Raw genomic sequence first — 18,807 nt, 5'->3', positions numbered from 1 at the left:
CAGTGCCGCGATCTCAGCTCATTGAAACCTCTGCCTCCCAGGTTCAAGCGATTCTTGTGCCTCAGCCTCCCAAGTAGCTGAGATTACACATGCATGCCACCATACCCGGCTAATTTTTGTATTTTTAGTAGAGATGAGGTTTCTTCTATGTTGGCCAGGCTGGTCTCAAACTCCCGACCTCAGGTAATCCGCCCCCACTCAGCCTCCCAAAATGCTGGGATTACAGGCATGAGCCACCACGCCCAACCCCCACAACTTTCATCTAAAGAAAAAATATTATAACTAACACAAGTCCACAAAAAAATCCAAAATGGAGGGTAAGAGACATGAAACAAGGGCAGGAGGCTGGGCTTAGAGGACACAAATGACAGTGTCTATCAGGGGCAGTCTGGGTTTGCAGTCTGGGTTTGGCCAGGCAGAGAGAGGAGGGAAACACCAAAAGGGCTCAGATAAGGAGGGGAGCAGCACTGAGAGCAGGGCTAGTGGGGGAGCTGAGCGGCAAGCATGTGAGCGCTCCTGTGGGTGCAGACATGGGGGAATAGAAGTCTTGCACTGGGAGCTTTAAGGCAGACAAAAGGTAGTTTAGGAAAATTATCTGGCTAGGCCTATTGGTAAGAAAGCGTGAAGCAGGTCTGAGGACCTAATAAATGGCTATTCTGTAACCCAAATGTGAGGTGAGAAGGGCTTAGTGTACCACAAAAGGGTAAGTCAGATGTAAGACTTGTTAAAGGTCAGATAGTGACAAGTGAATGGAATGGGGCTTGACAGCTGTGGGTTCTTGCTTGGGAGCTGAGAAGGGCGACACTGCCAGCAGGAGCAGAGGTACAGAAAGGACACCAGGCTCTCAGGGCGGCAGCAGGAGGAGGTCGGCAGAAAAGAACTGTGTCCAGGCAAGCTCCGACCCACATGTGGAGACAGCTGGCCAGTCCCAAAAGGACAGGTGAGTCCTGAAAGGAAGGTGCATGCCAGGGCACAGGCGGGGCGGGGGCCCTCCCAGGACTCCACACACACCCTGCAGCGGGGAGGACCAAGTCTGCCACAAGACAGGGCTGCTCCAGGACAGGTACTGTCAGGAAACCACGTTTCCCAGGTTCTCTGGGTCACAGAAGACCTCCTGGTACAACTCTAGCTCAGCTGGAGGGGCATGCCCACCAGAGAGTGGGGTGTAGAGAGAACCCCCAGCCCTTTCTCTTCTTGGGGCTGCCATCTGTGGAAAGTGCTCTTCTCCACATGGCACTCCGTGAGGCGGGCTCTGCTCCTGAGAGGGAAGCCTGTTGCTGCCCTGCTGCATCTGTGAAGGAGAGGTGTGCCTCACTCTAAGGGAATATGGGAGCAAGCTCTTGGAGCCACATAACTAAAGTCAGTGTCCTTCATCAGCAACAAGGCTAACATTCGACTTGACTCCTTTTCCTTCTGGCTGTCAAATGAGGAGGGCACGAAGTATGTTACTCAACAGGAGGCCAAAGTATTCAAAGTGTATTTCAGATGACGAAGTTTGTAAAGCCACATTCTAATTGAGATCTCCTCTGCCTTGGGGAATATTTCAGGGCTAACGAACAACCCAAAATTATGGTTTCAGGAAGTGTTTTTCACAAGACGACTGTCTTGAAGCAGCTCTCCAAGTGGCTGAGACCACACTGGTGGAACCCAAGGTCTCCCTGACATCACAAGTTCTTCTGTTTCCTCACCTCTGCCCATGGCAGCCCTGCTGAGCAGCCGCTGGCCATGTCCCTGAGCCTGATAAAACCCAACTGGCTCCTGGGCACAGTCTCATCTCTCTGGAGCCTCCCTGAGGTTCCCACCAACCACCTGGGCAGAACCATGCTGATGGCAAGGATGGAACCACACTGGGGATTTCACAGTCATCTCCCCAAGAGCAGAAACTGTGCCTCACTTATCTTTTTTTTTGGGGGGGGGGTATGGAGTGTCGCTCTGTCACCCAGGCTGGAGTGCAGTGGTGCGATCTCAGCTCAGTGCAACCTCTGCCTCCCAGGTTCAAGCAATTCTCCTGTCTCAGCCTCCCAAGTAGCTGGGACTACAGGTGCACGTGGCTACGCCCGGCTAATTTTTTGTATTTTAATAGAGATGGGGTTTTGCCGTGTTGCCCAGGCTGGTGTAGAACTCCTGAGCTCAGGCAATCCGCCCACCTCAGCCTCCCAAACTGCTAGGATTACAGGTGTGAGCTACCACACCCGGCCACCTCACTTACCTTTATAGTGCATTTCAGTCTAGTCTGTGTGGAAAGATTTTTTTTTTTTTTTGGATACGGAGTCTCGCTGTGTAGCCCAGGCAGGAGTGCAGTGGTGCGATCTTGGCTCACTGCAACCTCTGTCTTGCAGGACTCAGTTCAAGCAATTCTCCAGCCTCAGCCTCCCGAGTAGCTGGGTTTACAGGAATGCGCTACCACGCCCGGGTAATTTTTGTATTTTTAGTAGAGACAGGGTTTCACCATGTTGGCCAGGCTGATTTTGAACTCCTGACCTCGTGATCCACCCACCTTGGCCTCCTAAAGTGTTGGGATTACAGGCGTGAGTCACTGCGCCCGGCCTAAGAGCATTTTTTAGGGGAATGGGGCCACTTAATCATGTGCATCGCGGTGCACAGTTCTCACCACCACGAACTTTTTCTCACACAGACATCTGCAGGCCATGCCCAGCCACACACACGCATACCCCTAACACCAGCTCATGACACTTTTCTCAGGGAGAAGACAATACAGTGGATCTTACCTTGCCTCCTGTGGGATTACGTACAGCAAAGCAGAAAAGGGTGGCAGGCTTGGCATTCCCCTCCATCTTGAGCTCTGCAAAAGCAGCGGCATGGCCTTCTATGGGTTGTGAAACCTTCCTATCCACAGAGTAGAGCTGCATTGCCCCAACCACACGGTTTTGCTAAGAAAAGATATACAATGAAAGGGAGAGAAAAGGGAGGAATATAAAGAAATAATTCTTAAAATATATTTCTAAAATGAAAGTCTCATACATTAGAGGTATACTTCCTCTAATAAAAATTAAATGCATTAGCTATTAAAGGCATGATATCACTCTGAATTTGACGTGGAAAGATGGCAAACATTATGGAAAAAAATAAGACCACAAAAAAGTAAGATGGATGATCCTAATTTGTTAAATATAATAAGCGTGAAAGCATTTTTTCATGGAAACTAACTCGTGCACTTTGGAGGAAAAACTCCAAAGCATTAATAGTAGTTAAATCAGGGGGATGCAATCACAGGTAATTTTGAAAATTGTGTTTTCTGAAATTTCTAAGTAGCAAAAATTGTATTTAATAAAAACTAATAAGGCCAGCACAGTGGCTCACACCTGCAATCCTAGCACCTTGGTAGAATCACTTGAGGCCAAGAGTTCAAGACTAGTCTGGGCAACACAGCAAGACGCCATCTCTACAAAAAAAATAAGAAAATTAGCTGGTCATGGTGGCACACGCCTGTTGTCTTAGCTACTCAGGAGGCCAAGGCAGGGGGATTGCTTAAGCCAAGAAGTTCGAGGTTGCAGTGAGCTATGACTATAGCACTGCACTGCAGCCTGGAAGACAGAGCAAGACGCTGTCTCTAAAAAAACCAAAACCCCCAAACCAGTAACACTAATATCTTTTATAAAACTTAGAATTTATATTTTCTCTTTTTTTTTTTTTTTGAGACAGAGTCTTGCTCTGTCACCCAGGCTGGAGTGCAGTGGCATGATCTTGGCTCACTGCAAGCTCCGCCTCCCAGGTTCATGCCATTCTCCTGCCTCAGCCTTCCAAGTAGCTGGGACTACAGGCGCCCGCCACTACGCCTAGTTAATTTTTTGTATTTTTAGTAGAGATGGGGTTTCACCATGTTAGCCAGGATGGTCTTGATCTCCTGACCTCGTGATCCGCCTGCCTCGGCCTCCCAAAGTGCTGGGATTACAGGCGTGAGCCACCGCGCCCGGCCAGAATTTATATTTTCTACTAAAGAATTTCAGTACATTTATATCCAATGTCAAATGCTCAAAAAGCTAAGTGAATGGAATACAAAAGGGTCCCAGTTCAAGCTCCTGTAATTAAACATTCAATTGTCTCTGCTGAGTGAGCTCACATGTAGTTCATGAATAAAATCCTCAGCCTATTCCCCACTCACTCACAACTCCTTAAAATGGGATAACAAAGGCTTCAACTTTGTCTTTAAAAATATTTTCTATCGCACAGATTTCTGTTAAAGTTATTCAGCAAAGTATTGACACATTCTACAACATGGATGAACCTTGAAAACATGCTGAGGAAAGAAGTCAGGCATGAAAGGCCACGTATTGTCTGATTCCACCTATGAAATATCCAGAATAGGAAAATTTATAGAGACAGAAAATAGATTAGTGGTACCAAAGCCTGTAATAGGGAGAAATAGGGAGTAACCAGCAGATAAGTATAGGGAGAAATACTTATAGGGAGAAATAAGGGAGTAACCAGCAGATAAGTGGTCTGTGTTTTAACAGAAAAATGAGCATGAAAAGGTAAAAATGAGAATCCAAAGACAGGACAAAACCCTCCCCAAGAGATTGGGAAGACTTCCAGCAACATGATGACAGCACATTTGAGTCCCACAGGTACAGATACCTAAACGAAGCCTAAACTGAAGCCAAGACAAAGAGGCAGAGAAGACAGAACAGCCGAGGTGAAGGTGAGAGACCAGACCTGAGGCTACGTCTGTGGCCTTGGGCCGATGGCCTGCTTCTAAGTCTTAGGCACCTGCTAGGCTTACCCTCCCACCTCATGGGGCTGCTGAGTGTTAAGTGTGTCAAATTTGGGTATTAAGTGTGTCAAAAAGGCATGTTAAGGACTGTAGCAGGCAAGGATTCAATGAGCAAATGCATTCACTGTGCCAGGCACAATGCTAGGGGCTAGGGATAAGTAAAATATGACGCAGGTCCTTCTCTCAAGGACAGATGGTGAGAGTTTCTGGCAAGTACACAAGCAACTGCAATACAGAGTGCTGATTGCTACGGCATGGGAGAGAACAAGATGCCTTGTCAGCTCACCAAGATCAGTAAGTCAGGGAGGATTCCCAAAGTGACACCTAAGCTGGAGTAAGAGCTAACCAGGTGACAGGAACAGAAGTTGTTTCAAACAGAAACAGGCATTTGCATTTGTAAATGCTTAGACAGGGTTGGCAAACTATGGCCCCATATTCCCCTTTCCCACTCCTTTTATTTTTTTTTTTGAAACAGAGTCTCGCTGTCTCACCCAGGATAGAGTGCAGTGGTATGACCTCAGCTCACCACAACCTCCACCTCCCAGGTTCAAGCGATTCTCCTGCCTCAGCCTCCTGGGTAACTGGGATTACGGGCATGCACTAGCATGCCCAGCTAATTTTTGTATTTTTAGTAGAGAGGGGGTTTCACTATGTTGGCCAGGCTGTTGTCAAACTCTTGACCTCGTGATCCATCTGCCTTGGCCTCCCAAAGTGCTGGGATTACAGGCATGAGCCACCGCACCTGGCTTCCCCTCCCCTTTTTATGTTGAGGTGACATTCACAAAACATAAAATGAACCATTTTAAAGTATATGATTGAATGGCATTTAGGACATTCACAATGTTGTAGAACCAAAACCTTAGCATAGTTTCAAAACATTTTCATCACCCGAAAAAAATTCCTGTGCCCATTAAATGGTCAGTCCCCAGTCCTCTGACCCAAGTCCCCTAGCAGCCACCAATCCTGCTTTCTAGCTCCACAGATTTACTGATTCTAAATATTTCATATAAATGGAATAATAAAATATGAGGCCTTTTGTGCCTCTCTTCCTTCATTTAGTAAGGTTTTTGAGGTTTACCTATGTGTAGCATGTATCAGTACTTCATTTTTAGGGTTAAATAATATCCCACTGTATGGATACACCACAACTTGTTTATCCACTCATTTACTGGTGAACATTTGGGCTGTTTCTACCTTTTGGTTATTATAAAAAATGCTATTATGAATATCTGTGTAAAAGTTTTCGTGTGGATACATTTTCATTTCTCTTAGGTAGATACCTACCTAAGAGAGTCTTGCTCTGTTGCAAAGGCTGGAGTGCAGTAGCGCAATCTCGGCTCACTGCAAGCTCTACCTCCCAGGTTCACGCCATTCTCCTGCCTCAGCCTCCCGAGTAGCTGGGACTACAGGTGCCCGCCACCATGCCCGGCTAATTTTTTGTAGAGACAGGGTTTCCACTGTGTTAGCTAGGATGGTCTCGATCTCCTGACCTCGTGATCCGCCCGCCTTGGCCTCCCAAAGTGCTGGGATTACAGGCGTGAGCCACTGCACCCGGCCTTACGTTTAACTTTTTGAGGAACCGCCAAACTGCTTTCCACAGCATCTGAACAATTTTATATTCCTACCACTAATGTAGGAGGGTTCCAATTTCTCCACATCATTGCCAACACTTCTTTTCTTTTCTTTTTTTGAGACGGAGTTTCGCCCTTGTTGCCCAGGCTGGAGTGCAATGGCGTGATCTCGGCTCACCGCAACCTCTGCCCCCTGGGTTCAAGCAACTCTGCCTCAGCCTTCCTGAGTAGCTGGGATTACAGGCATGCACCACCACACTTGGCTAATTTTGTATTTTTAGTAGAGATGGGGTTTCTCCATGTTGGTCAGGCTGGTCTTGAACTCCTGACTTCAGGGCCAACACTTATTTTCTACTTTGTAAAAATTATAACCACCCAAGTAGGTGTAAAGTAGTACTTTATTGTGGTTTCGAGGGTGGATTGTTTTTCCTAATGGCTAATGATGTCAAGCAAGTCCTTTGCCCATTTTTTAACTGGGTTGACTTTTTGTTGCGGAGTTGTAAGTGTTCTTTGTATATTCTGGATACTAGAACCTTATCAGATACATGATTTTCAAATATTATATCCCAGGTTGTCTTTTCACTTTATTGACAATATCCTTTTATGCACAAAAGTTTTTAATTCTGAAGTCCAAATTATCAGTTGTTTAATTTTGTTGTTCAGTCTTTTGGTGCCATTATATATCTAAGAATCCATGCCAAACCCAAAGTCATAAAGCTTTCTCCTTATGTTTTCTTCTAAGAGTTTTGTAGTTTTAGCTTCTACATTGAGGTTTCAGATCTATTTTGAGTTTATTTTTGTACATGGTGTGAGGCAGGTGACCAACTCCATTCTTTTGCATGTGGATATTTAGTTGTCCCAGCACCATTTCCTGAAGAGACTACTGTTTCCCCATTGACCAGTCTTGACACTTCCATCAAAAATCAATTGGCTACAGATGTAGGGGTGTATTCCTGGACGTTACATTTTTTCCCATTAGTCTACATGTCTATTCTCATGCCCATGAGGTGTTTTGTTGTTGGTAAATGCATGGGATTTTTTAATTTGTTGGATTTTAGTTTGTCAGTAAAGCATATACAAGTAACTATGATTTATAATTTTTGTTTTATATTCCTCAAACATGATGGTTTCTTTGTAAAGAGGCATAATTCCCAAGAGTTTGTTGTTGTTGTTGTTTGTTTTGTTTTGTTTTTGAGAGTTTCACTCTTGTCGCCCAGGCTGGAGTGCAATGGTGCGATCTTGGCTCACTGCAACCTCTGCATCCCAGGTTCAGGCGATTGTCCTGCCTCAGCCTCCCAAGTAGCTGGGATTACAGGTACATGCCACCACTCTCAGCTAATTTTTATATTTTTAGTAAAGATGGGGTTTCATCACTTTGGCCAGGCTGGTCTCGAATTCCTTCCTGACTTCAGGTGATCCGCCTGCCTCGGCCTCCCACAGCGCTGGGATTACAGGCGTGAACCACCGTGCCTGGCCCCCAAGGGTATTTTTGAAAGCTTAATTGAGATATAATTCACATGCCATAGAACTTACCTGTTTAAAGCAAGCTTGTCCAACATGTGGCCCATTACAGCCTTGTATGCGGCCCAAACACAAATTCATAAACTTTCTTAAAACATTATGAATTTCTGGCCGGGCACGGTGGCTCATGCCTATAATCCCAGCACTTTGGGAGGCCGAGGCGGGCAGATCATCTGAGGTCAGGAATTCGAGATCAGCCTGACAAACATGGAAAAACCCCATCTCTACTAAAAATACAAAATTAGGCCGGGCGCGGTGGCTCAAGCCTGTAATCCCAGCACTTTGGGAGGCCGAGACGGGCGGATCACAAGGTCAGGAAATCGAGACCATCCTGGCTAACCCGGTGAAACCCCGTCTCTACTAAAAAATACAAAAAACTAGCCGGGCGAGGTGGCGGGCGCCTGTAGTCCCAGCTACTGGGGAGGCTGAGGCAGGAGAATGGCGTAAACCCGGGAGGCGGAGCTTGCAGTGAGCTGAGATCCGGCCACTGCACTCTAGCCTGGGCGACAGAGCGAGACTCCGTCTCAAAAAAAAAAAAAAAAAAAAAAAAAAAAAAAATACAAAATTAGCCAGCTGTGGTGGTGCATGCCTGTAATCTCAGCTACTCAAGAAGGCTGAGGCAATAGAATCACTTGAACCCCGGAGGCGGAGGTTGTGGTGAGCCAAGATCATGCCATTGCACTCCAGCCTGGGCAACAAGAGCGAAACTCGGTCTCAAAAAATATATATATATAAAATGAATTTTTTTGCAATTTTTGTTTTTAGCTCATCAGCTATTGCTAGTGTATTTTATGTGTGGCCCAAGACAATTCTTCTTCCAATGTGGCCCAGGTAAGCCAAAAGATTGGACACCCCTGGTTTAAAGTATACCATCCAATGTCTCTTCATATACTCAGAGGGTTGTGCAATCATCGCTACAATGTAGTTTTAGAATACTTTCATCCTTTAAAAGAAACCGTATTAGCATTCAATCCTCATTCCCATCTCCCACACTCCACCTCCAGTCATAGGCAACTACTTATCTATTTTCTGTGTCTATAGATCAGACTATCCTGAACATTTCAAATAAATGGAATCATATAATATGTGGTCTTTTGTGAATGGCATCTTTCACTTAGTTTAATATTTCCAAGGTTCATTCATGATGTATTTTTAGTAGAGATGGGGTTTCACTATGTTGGCCAGGCTGGTCTTGAAATTCTGGCCTCAGGGTGATCCGCCTGCCTCAGCCTCCCAAAGTGCTGGGATTACAGACATGAGCCACTGTGCCTGGCCCTTCTAAGAGTTTTATAGGTTCAGTTCTTACATTTAGGTCTGATCGATTTTGAGTTTTTAGTATTATGAGACAGAGGTCCCATTTAATGCTTCTGCATACAGATGTCCAGTGCCCAAAAACCTTGTATTGAACAACTATTCTTTCCTTCACTGAACTGTCTTGGCATCCTTGTCAAAAATCAATTGACCGTAAGGGATACAACATTCTGATTAGACTGGAGGAATAAGTTTCAAGTGATCACACCTATAATCCCAGCACTTTGGGAGGCCGAAGCGGGCAGATCACTTGAGGTCAGGAGTTTGAGACCAGCCTGACCAACATGGTGAAACCCAACCTCTACTAAAAATACAAAAATTAGCTGGGCGTGGTGGTGCATGCCTATAATCCCAGCTGCACGGGAAGCTGAGACAGGAGGATTGCTTGAACCCGGGAGGTGGAGGTTGCAGTGAGCCGAGATCGTGTCACTGCACTCCAATCTGGGTGACAGAGCAAGACCCTGTCTCAAAAAATAAAAAAATTAAAATTAAAATTAATGAATTTTTAAAAAATGTATTTGCACTCAACTGATATTATTTTAATTCAGAGAAATATGTTCATAACTTATTAGAAATAATCTTGAGTAGTTTGAGACCAGCCTGGCCAACATGGTGAAACCCTGTCTCTACAAAAAATACAAAAAAAAATTAGCCAGGCATGGTGGTGTACGTCTGTAATCCCAGCTACTCGGGAGGCTGTGACAGAGGAATCGCTTGAACCCAGGAGGTGGAGGTTGCACTGAGCCAAGATCGAGCCATTGCACTCTAGCCTGGGCAACAGAGCAAGGCTCTGTCTCAAAAAAAAAAAAAAAGAAAGAAATAACCTTGAGTAAGTTTAAATTTATTTCTAAGTTGATACTATGGCTAGGTTTTGATAATTTTTATTTGGTTTCCCTTCCCTTTAATCGGAAAATTAACTTTCATACCCTGTTCACAAAACATTAAAGCTGATTTTGAATGTTAAAAAAAAAAAAAAATCACGAGGTGCCATGCAAAAGCAATCTTCTCTTCAGAATGACTGATGGTATGCTCAGGTTTTTCATAGCATATCATCATTAAAAGTGAATAAAATAAATGGGCCAGGCGTGGTAGCTTACACCTGTAATCCCAGAACTTTGGGAGACTGAGGTGGGTGGATCACTTGAGGTCAGGAGTTCGAGACCAGCCTGGCCAACATGGTAAAACACTGTCTCTACTAAAAACGCAAAAATTAGCTGGGCATGGTGGCACATGCCTGTAGTCCCAGCTACCCGGAGGCTGAGGCAGTAGAATCACTTGAACCTGGAAAGTGGAGGTTGTAGTGAGCCGAATTTGTGCCACTGCATTCCAGCCTGGGTGACAGAGCGAGACTCCGTCTCAGAAAAAAAAAAAAGAAAGGAAAAGAAAACCTGGCTTTTGGGGATATCACTTTTCTGGGACTCATCTATTCCTTTTTTTTTTTTTTTTTTTAATTTTAGAGACAGGGTCTTGTTTCTATGGCCCAGGCTGGAATGCAAAGACATCATCATGGCTCACTGTAACCTGGAACTCCTGGGCTCAAGCAAATCCTCCTGCCTGAGCCTCCCAGGTAGCCAGGACTACAGGTGCATGTCACCACACCAAGCTAATTTGTTTGTCATCTATTCTTAAGTTAGTACCACATGTTATTCTTTTTTAAACTTTATTTTTTTTGAGACAAGGTCTCACTCTGTCACCCAGGCTGGAGTGTAGTGGTGCAATCTCAGTTCACTGCAACCTCCGCCTCCCAGGCTCAAGCAATTCTCCCACCTCAGCCTCCAGAGTAGCTGGAACTACAGGTGCATGTCATTATGCTTGGCTAGTTTTTGCATTTTCTGTAAAAAATGGGTTTTACCATGTTGCCTAGGCTGGTCTCAAACTCCTGGGCTCAAGATATCCACCTTCCTCAGCCTCCCAAAGTGCTGGGATTACACACATGAGTCACTGAGGCCAGCCAGTATCACATTCTTGATCACTGTAGGTTTGTGGCAAGTTTTAAAATTGGGAAGTATAAGCACTCCAATTTTTTGTTTATTTGTTTTAGGGTTGTTTTGGCTATTCTGGGTTCCTTGCAATTCCTAAATAAATTTTAGGATCATCTTGTCAATTTCTACAAAGAAGCTAGCTGGTATTCCAATAGAGATTATGTTGAATTTGTAGACCAATTTGAGGAGTACTTCCATCCTAAAAGTATTAAATCTTCCAATCCATGAACATGGGACATTTTTTGATTTAGATCTTCTTTAATCACTTCCAATCATGTTTTGTAGTTTTCAGAATGTAACTTTTGCATTTTTTAAATTAAATTTACCTCTAAGTATTTTATTCTTTTTGATGTTATTATGAATGAGATTGCTTTCCTGATTTCATTTTTTGATTGTTCATTGCCAATGTCTAGGAACACAACTGATGTTTGCATACTGATACTGTATTCTGTAACCTTGCTCAATTTGTTTATTAGTTCTAATAGTTTTTTACTAGATTCCTTAGGAATTCCATATACAAGTTTATGTCATCTGCAAATAGAGACAGCTTTAATTCTTCCATTTAAATCTAGATGTCTTTTATGTTTTTCTCACCTAATTGCCCTGGCTAGAATCTCTAGTCCAAAGTTGAACAGAAGTAGCAAGAGAAGACATCCTTGTTCCTGATCCTTGGGGAAAAGCTTTCAGTTTTTCAACACGAAGTAAGATGTTAGTTGTATTTGTTGTAGATGCCCTTTATCAGGGTGACTAAGCCAAAGTCTTAGGTCTTGTTTCCCCTGTATATCTGCAATGCCATTGCCTTCATCTGGTCACACATGCCTCATTTCTTCTGGGGGTTGCAGAAATGGAAGAGATCCTCAAGTGGAAAGAAGTACTCCTTCCCTCTTTGCGTATTCTTAATCTTTCTCATACATGTCTCTACTCTAGAACAGACTACATGGTTTTGTTCCTGTATCTGCCTTTCAACTAGTCTCCTGGCCTCCAGTCTTCATGGCTGTCCATCTCCAACATCAAAGATAGCAGTTTTTCCATTCCACTATGCTGCTAAGAAGGAAAATTAATTACATCACTCTCACTCAAAACCTGCTACATAATTCCCATTGCCTGCAGTCTGGCCCCCCACTCATCTCTCTACGTCTTGCCCCTCTAGCTACCTAATATGCTTACCTATAGGTATCATCCACAGTGGACGACCCTAGACTCCCAGAAAGAGCCATTCCCCTCTATTCCATGCCTTTGCATGCACTGTTTCCTTCCCAAGTGCGCTTTAATAGCTAGCAAAATGCAGCTTAGATCCCCTGTGTTGTGGGCTCTCTTGACTTAAGCTGCTCTCTCATGGCTCCCACAGTATTCTCTTCGAAGATGTGACAGTTCCTTAATTACTAGAATTGTGCAGATACACCTTCCCCACTAGGCTGTAGACAGATCATTCCCTGGTCATCAGGATTGAATGATTAAGATCTGTGTCCCAAGTGCAAACATCCTATAGTCCTCAAGTATCTGGTGACTGAATTAGTCACCAGGAATGAAAAAAGGGAGGACAGAAAGATACTGCTTTCATTATAAAAGAATATGAGTTAGTAACATTCCAGTAAGTCCTTGAAATACAGTCTAAGGACTACTTTTTTTTCCCCCATAAAATTAAACACTTCTTAGTGTTTAAAATAAGCAGCATTTACACAGAAGCAGCTCTATGTTAACCATCTAGATGCTGGGACTTTGATACAACAGTGCAGACACAGTAGGGCCAGAGATGCCAGGAAGGCCGTGCTGTGTGCAGGCTGCGGTGCGTGCGGGCAGTGTGTGCACTCACCAAGGACAGACCAGCTGACCGCCCATTTTCCCAAGACCTCCCTCCCTGCAGCAGCTGTGCACATCAGGGCCCCTTGACTCCATGGGCCACGGTCCCTCCCTGCCCTGGCTGTGACGCAGTGGGCAGGACGTCTAGTCCTCTCTCGTCTTCCTGAAGGACTTCTTATAAATCTGCGTTCCAAATTATTCTACAAAATTCCTCAACAACCTCTCAAAACAGTGCTAGAAATAGTTTACACAACGAACATCAGGAACCTGATGGAATGCAGTAGTAGTTAATGGGCCAAAGGTAAATTAAGATTATTTGATCCAAGTTCAGATTTCTTTGTAATCTCTATTTCTCTCAGTTCCAGGCCTACTTCTGCCTTATACCTATAACCAACTTCTTTTTTTTTTTTGAGACAGGGTCTTGCTCTGTTGCCCAGGCCGGAGTGCAGGGGCACTATCTCAGCTCACTGCAACCTTGAACCCCTGACCTCAAGAGATCCGCCCGCCTCGGCCTCCCAAAGTGCTGGGATTACAGGCATACGCCACCACACCTGGCCCTATAACCAACTTCTAATGACTTAACCATTCCATTCTAATATAGGGCTTTGAAGTTACATCAGACCAGCCCCTAAAGGCAGCTCAAGGCTTACCTGAGCCGAGATGCCTATGAGGAGCAGCCACTTCTGGTACTCATCAGTCCGGTAGTGAATCACCTGGCAGCCCGCCAGACTGGTATGTCTATCAAACATCTTCATGGGCTGGGAGTCACCTTCCATGCTCCAGTGGTAGACTGCAGTCTCGGTCACCAAGGCAACAGTGTTCACAGAAACCCATTTCCAGAAAATCACCTCTTCTGCCATAGAATGAGCCTTCATTTTACTCTTCATCTCAATATTAAAGATCTGAAGTGTCTTCCCAGCTAGTATTTGATATAATAGAGATTAAAGAAAGATAAATTAAAAATCTGAAAGACAAATTAGTATACTGTTAATTCTGAATTATTTTAATATTACTTTAGGTTGTACTGCTAATCTGATTAACAGGGTCTGAAAGATGCTGCCAGAGTAGTAATTAACCATACCTTAATGTCTAAATATTGAGAAGACCCTGTATGCATTAAATTCTTCTTCAGAAGAATATAAAAGCGTATAAATATTCATAGAAATATGTGAATAACAATGAGAAATTAGTTCTACTGAAGCACGCCTCTCTTTCAGATTGGTTTCTTTTTGTTTCAAAATACTTTTCTGGATAAGTCAGCAAAAACATAAGACACCCCTTCTCTGCGCAGTCTCCAATTTTCAAGAAAGACTACAACTATCCCTTCACATTAAACCAACTTCTCCAAATTTGTCTTAAATTCTAGACCAATGCTGACAAATGGAATTTTCTACAATGTTGGATATATTCTATATTTGCATCCATCACAGCAGATAATAGTTATATGTGGCTATTAAACACTTAATATGTATCTAGCAAGATATTTCAGGAACTGAATTTATACTTTTATTTAACTTTAATTAATTTAAATGTTAAACAATCCCATGCAGTTAATGTCCAATAGGACAGTACAGTTCTAGACAAAATATTTGGCATCCATTCTCTGGCAAGAGACCCATATTGTTTCTACCTGTAGCAATGAACTAAGTTTTGATTTTGGAATCTACACAAAATTTAGAGCTAACATAAAATATTAAAATATTGCTTCCCACAAAGATTGGGAACAAGGAAAGGATTATTTCTCTGACCATTTGTTTTGACACTGAGAATGACATAGCTAGTGTGATAAGGCAAGAAAAATAAAAGGCATAAAGATCAAAAAAGGAAGTAAACCTGTCTTAACTCACAGACAACATAATTATTTACAAAGAAAATCCTACGGAATCTACAAATCTACAAAACAATTATTAGATTTAATAGGTGACTACAGGAGTGCAGCAAGATGCGAAGTCAACCTACAAAAATTTGAATTGGGCTGGGCACAGTGGCTTACACCTGTAATCCCAGCACTTTGGGAGGCTGAGGCAGGTGAATCTCTCGAGGTCAAGAGTTTGAGACCAGCCTGGTCAACATGGTGAAACCCCATCTCTACCAAAAATACAAAATTTAGCTGGGCATGGTGGCAGGTGCCTATAATTCCAGCTACTTGAGAGGCTGAGGCAGGAGAATTGCTTGAATCCAGGAGGCAGAGGTTGCAATGAGCCAAGATGACACCACTGCACTCTAGCCTGGGTGACAAAGTAAAAACGGGTCTCAAAAAAAAAAAAAAATCAACTGAATTTTGAGATACTAGCAGCAAACAATTTGGAAATATAAAAAAGAATTCAGGCCAGGCATGGTGGCTCATGCCTGTAATCCCAGCACTTTGGGAGGCCAAGGTGGGCGGATTACCTGAGGTCAGGAGTTCAAGACCAGCCTGGCCAACATGGCAAAACCCCATCTCTGCTAAAAATACAAAAATTAGGTGGGTGTGGTGGCATGTGCCTGTAATCCCAGCTAGTCGGGAGGCTGAGGCAGGAGAATTGCTTGAGCCTGGGAGGCGGAGGTTGCAGCAAGCTGAGATTGTGCCACTGCACTCCAGCCTGGCCGACAGAGTGAGACTCTGTCTCAAAAAAAAAATTCATAACACCACCCAAAACACAGCATTTTGGAGTAAATTTAACAAAGGGTAAGCAAAGCCTCTACACTAAAATATTCCTGAAAGAAAGTAAAGGCTTAAATCAAAGAAGGGGCATACCATTTTCATGGATCAAAACACTTAAAATTGCTAAGATGTCATTTCCCCCTAAATTATCTACAGATTCAATGGAATCCCAATCAAAATACCAGCATACTTTTCCTTCTTTCTTTTTTATAGAAAGAAGGAAAGAGACAGGGTTTCACTTTGTTACCCAGGCTGGAGTACAGTGGAGCAATCATAGCTCATTGCAACCTCAAATTCCTGGGCCCAAGTGATCCTCCTGCCTTAGCCTCCCAAGTAGTTGGGACTACAGGCATGCACCATCACACTCAGCTAATTTTTCTGTTTTCTTTTTCTTTTTTGAGACACAGTCTCTCTCTGTTGCCCAGGCAGGAGTACAGTGGCATGATCTCAGCTCAATGAAGCCTCCACCTCCCAGGTTCAAGTGATTCTCCTGCCTCAGCCCCCCGAGTAGCTGGGATTACAGGCACATGCCACCACACACACCTAATGTTTGTATTTTTTGTAGAGACAGGGTTTCACCATGTTGGCCAAGCTGGTCTCAAACTCTTGACCTCAAGTGATTTGCCTGCCTCAGCCTCCCAAAGTGCCGCGATTATAGGTGTGAGCCACCATACCCAGTCTAATTTTTTTTTTTTTTTTAGAGACTAGGTCTCGCTATGCTGCCCAGGCTGGTCTCAAATTTCTGGCCTCCTGCAATCCTTCCATCTTAGCCTGCTGAAGTGCTGGGATAACAGGTGTAAGCCACCACCCTGGCCCAGCATCTTTTGTTTGGTGGAAAATAAAATGATGTTATAACGAATATGGAAATGCAGAGGACAAAGAATAGATATAACAATTGTGGAAAAGAGCAAAGCTGGAAGACTTACGATACCTAATGTTGAGACATTCTATAAAGCTATTAATAAAACCTATGTTATTCTCATAAGACACACAGATCAATGAAACAGAAGAAAGTCTAGAAACAGCTGCATGCACTGATTTGATAAAAGTGCCTCAAAAACCTCAACAGGCCCAAACACATTTTTTATAAAAATAGAAAAATCCATCCTAAAATGTATATGGAATCTCAAAGGACCTCAAAAAGCCAAAATAATCTTGATAAAGATGAACAAGTTTGGATGATCTCACACTTCCTGAATTTAAATCTCATTACAAAGTTAAAGTAACCAAATGTATGGTAACAGCATAGAAACATAGACACCAATGCAATATAAGAGAGAACCCAAAAATGAACCTTCACATATATGATCAAATGATCTTTGACAAAGGTACTAAGACCATTCAATAGGAAAAAAGAATACTCTTTTCAACAAATAATACTGGGAAAACTGGGTCCACAAAATAATAAAATTGGACCCTTACCTTATACCATATACAAAAAGTAACTCAAAATGGATTAAAGACCTAAACATAAAAACTAAAATCGGCCGGGCGCGGGGGCTCAAGCCTGTAATCCCAGCACTTTGGGAGGCCGAGACGGGCGGATCATGAGGTCAGGAGATCGAGACCATCCTGGCTAACACGGTGAAACCCCGTCTCTACTAAAAAATACAAAAAACTAGCCGGGCGAGCTGGCGGGCGCCTGTAGTCCCAGCTACCCGGGAGGCTGAGGCAGGAGAATGGCATAAACCCGGGAGGCGGAGCTTGCAGTGAGCTGAGATCCGGCCACTGCACTCCAGCCTGGGCGACAGAGCGAGACTCCGTCTCAAAAACAAAAAAAACTAAAATCACAGGCAGAACCTGAGTCCTGTTCTCTCATTTTCCTCCCCAGACAGCATGAGTTTCACCACTCGTTCCACTACCTTCTCTGCCAACTACCAGTCCCTGGGATCCGTCCAGCTGCCCAGCTACAGTACCCGGTCGATCAGCAGCCCAGCCGGCATCTATGCAGATGTAAGGGGTTTGGGCTCTCAGATCTCTGTGTCCTACTCCACCAGTTTCCAGGGTGACTTGGGGTCCAGGGCCCTGGCCACTGGAATGGCTAGCGGTCTGGCAGGAATAGGAGGCATCTAGAATGAGAAGGAGACCATGCGAAGCCTGAACGACCACCTGGCCTCCTACCTGGACAGAGTGAGGAGCCTGGAGACTAAGAATCAGAGGCTGGAGAGCAAAAATCGGGAGAACCTGGAGAAGAAGGGACCCCAGGTCAGACACTGGGCCATTACTTCAAGACCATCGAGAAGCTGACGGCTCAGATCTTTGCAAATTCTGTGGACAATACCTTCATCGTTCTGCACACTGACAATGCCCATCTTGCTGCTGCTGACTTTAGAATCAAGTATGAGACAGAGCTGGCCATGCGTCAGTCTGTGGGGAGCAACATCCATGGGCTCTGCAAGGTCACTGACGACATCAATGTCACTGGGCTGCAGCTGGAGACAAAGATCGAGACTCTCAAGGAGAAGCTGCTCTTCATGAAGAAGAACCATGAAGAGGGAGTAAAAGGCCTACAAGCCCAGATTGCTAGCTTTGGGCTGACTGTGGAGGCAGATGTCCAAATATCAGGACCTTGGCAAGATCATGGCAGATATCTGGGCCCAATATGAAAAGCTGGCTCAGAAGAACCTAGAGAAGCTGGACAAGTACTGGTCCCAGCAGATTGAGGAGAGCACCACAGTGGTCACCACGCAGTCCGCCGAGATCAGAGCTGCTGAGCTGACACTAATGGAGCTGAGATGTCCAGTCCAGTCCTTGGAGATTGGCCTGGACTTGATGAGAAATCTGAAGACCAGCTTGGAGAATAGCCTGAGGGAGGTGGAAGCCTGCTACACCATGCAGATGGAGGAGCTCGACAGGGTCCTACTGTACCCGGAGTTGGGGCTGGCACAGACACGGGCAGAGGGACAGTGCCAGGCCCAGGAGTATGAGGCCTGGAACATCCAGGTCAATCTGGAGGCTGAGATCACCACCTACCACCGCCTGCTGGAAGATGGGGAGGACTTCAATCTTGGTGAGGCCCTAGACAGCAGCAACTCCATGCAAACCATCCAAAAGACCACCACCTGCAGGATAGTGGACGGCAAAGTGGTGTTTGAGACCAATGACACCAAAGTTCTGAGGAACTGAGCCAGCAGAAGCAGGGTACCCTTTGGGGAGGGGAGCAGGAGGCCAATAAAAATTTCACAGATTAAAAAAAAAATCCCAACAATTAAAATCATAAAACATTTAGAGAAAACATAGGGGAAA

General features: G+C 44.4%; 1 protein-coding gene, 1 non-coding gene and 1 pseudogene across 5 annotated transcripts in view; 2 read left to right on the top strand and 1 right to left on the bottom strand.

The window, feature by feature from the left end:
• Positions 1-18,807, bottom strand: part of CLTCL1 (clathrin heavy chain like 1) — a 114,533-nt gene that overhangs the window by 63,672 nt on the left and 32,054 nt on the right. For 3 of the 4 annotated variants that reach the window (XM_050746025.1, XM_050746029.1, XM_050746026.1), the window contains 2 exons: positions 13,568-13,836; positions 2,730-2,891 (listed from right to left, as the gene is read on the bottom strand). In XM_050746025.1, the coding sequence (XP_050601982.1) occupies positions 2,730-2,891; positions 13,568-13,836 (431 nt within the window). Of the gene's footprint in view, positions 1-2,729; positions 2,892-11,711; positions 12,884-13,567; positions 13,837-18,807 lie in introns of those variants that run through there. The other variant, XM_050746027.1, reaches the window with a different exon arrangement.
• LOC126929918 (small nucleolar RNA SNORA15) lies at positions 10,122-10,208 on the top strand. Its single transcript, XR_007717350.1, has one exon. It is a non-coding gene; the product is annotated as a small nucleolar RNA SNORA15 (small nucleolar RNA).
• LOC126929704 (keratin, type I cytoskeletal 18-like) lies at positions 17,368-18,727 on the top strand (annotated as a pseudogene).

This window comes from Macaca thibetana, chromosome 10 (assembly GCF_024542745.1).
Source record: "Macaca thibetana thibetana isolate TM-01 chromosome 10, ASM2454274v1, whole genome shotgun sequence".
NCBI classification, from domain to species: Eukaryota; Metazoa; Chordata; class Mammalia; order Primates; family Cercopithecidae; genus Macaca; species Macaca thibetana.
This window is presented reverse-complemented; position numbering and strand designations above follow the sequence as displayed.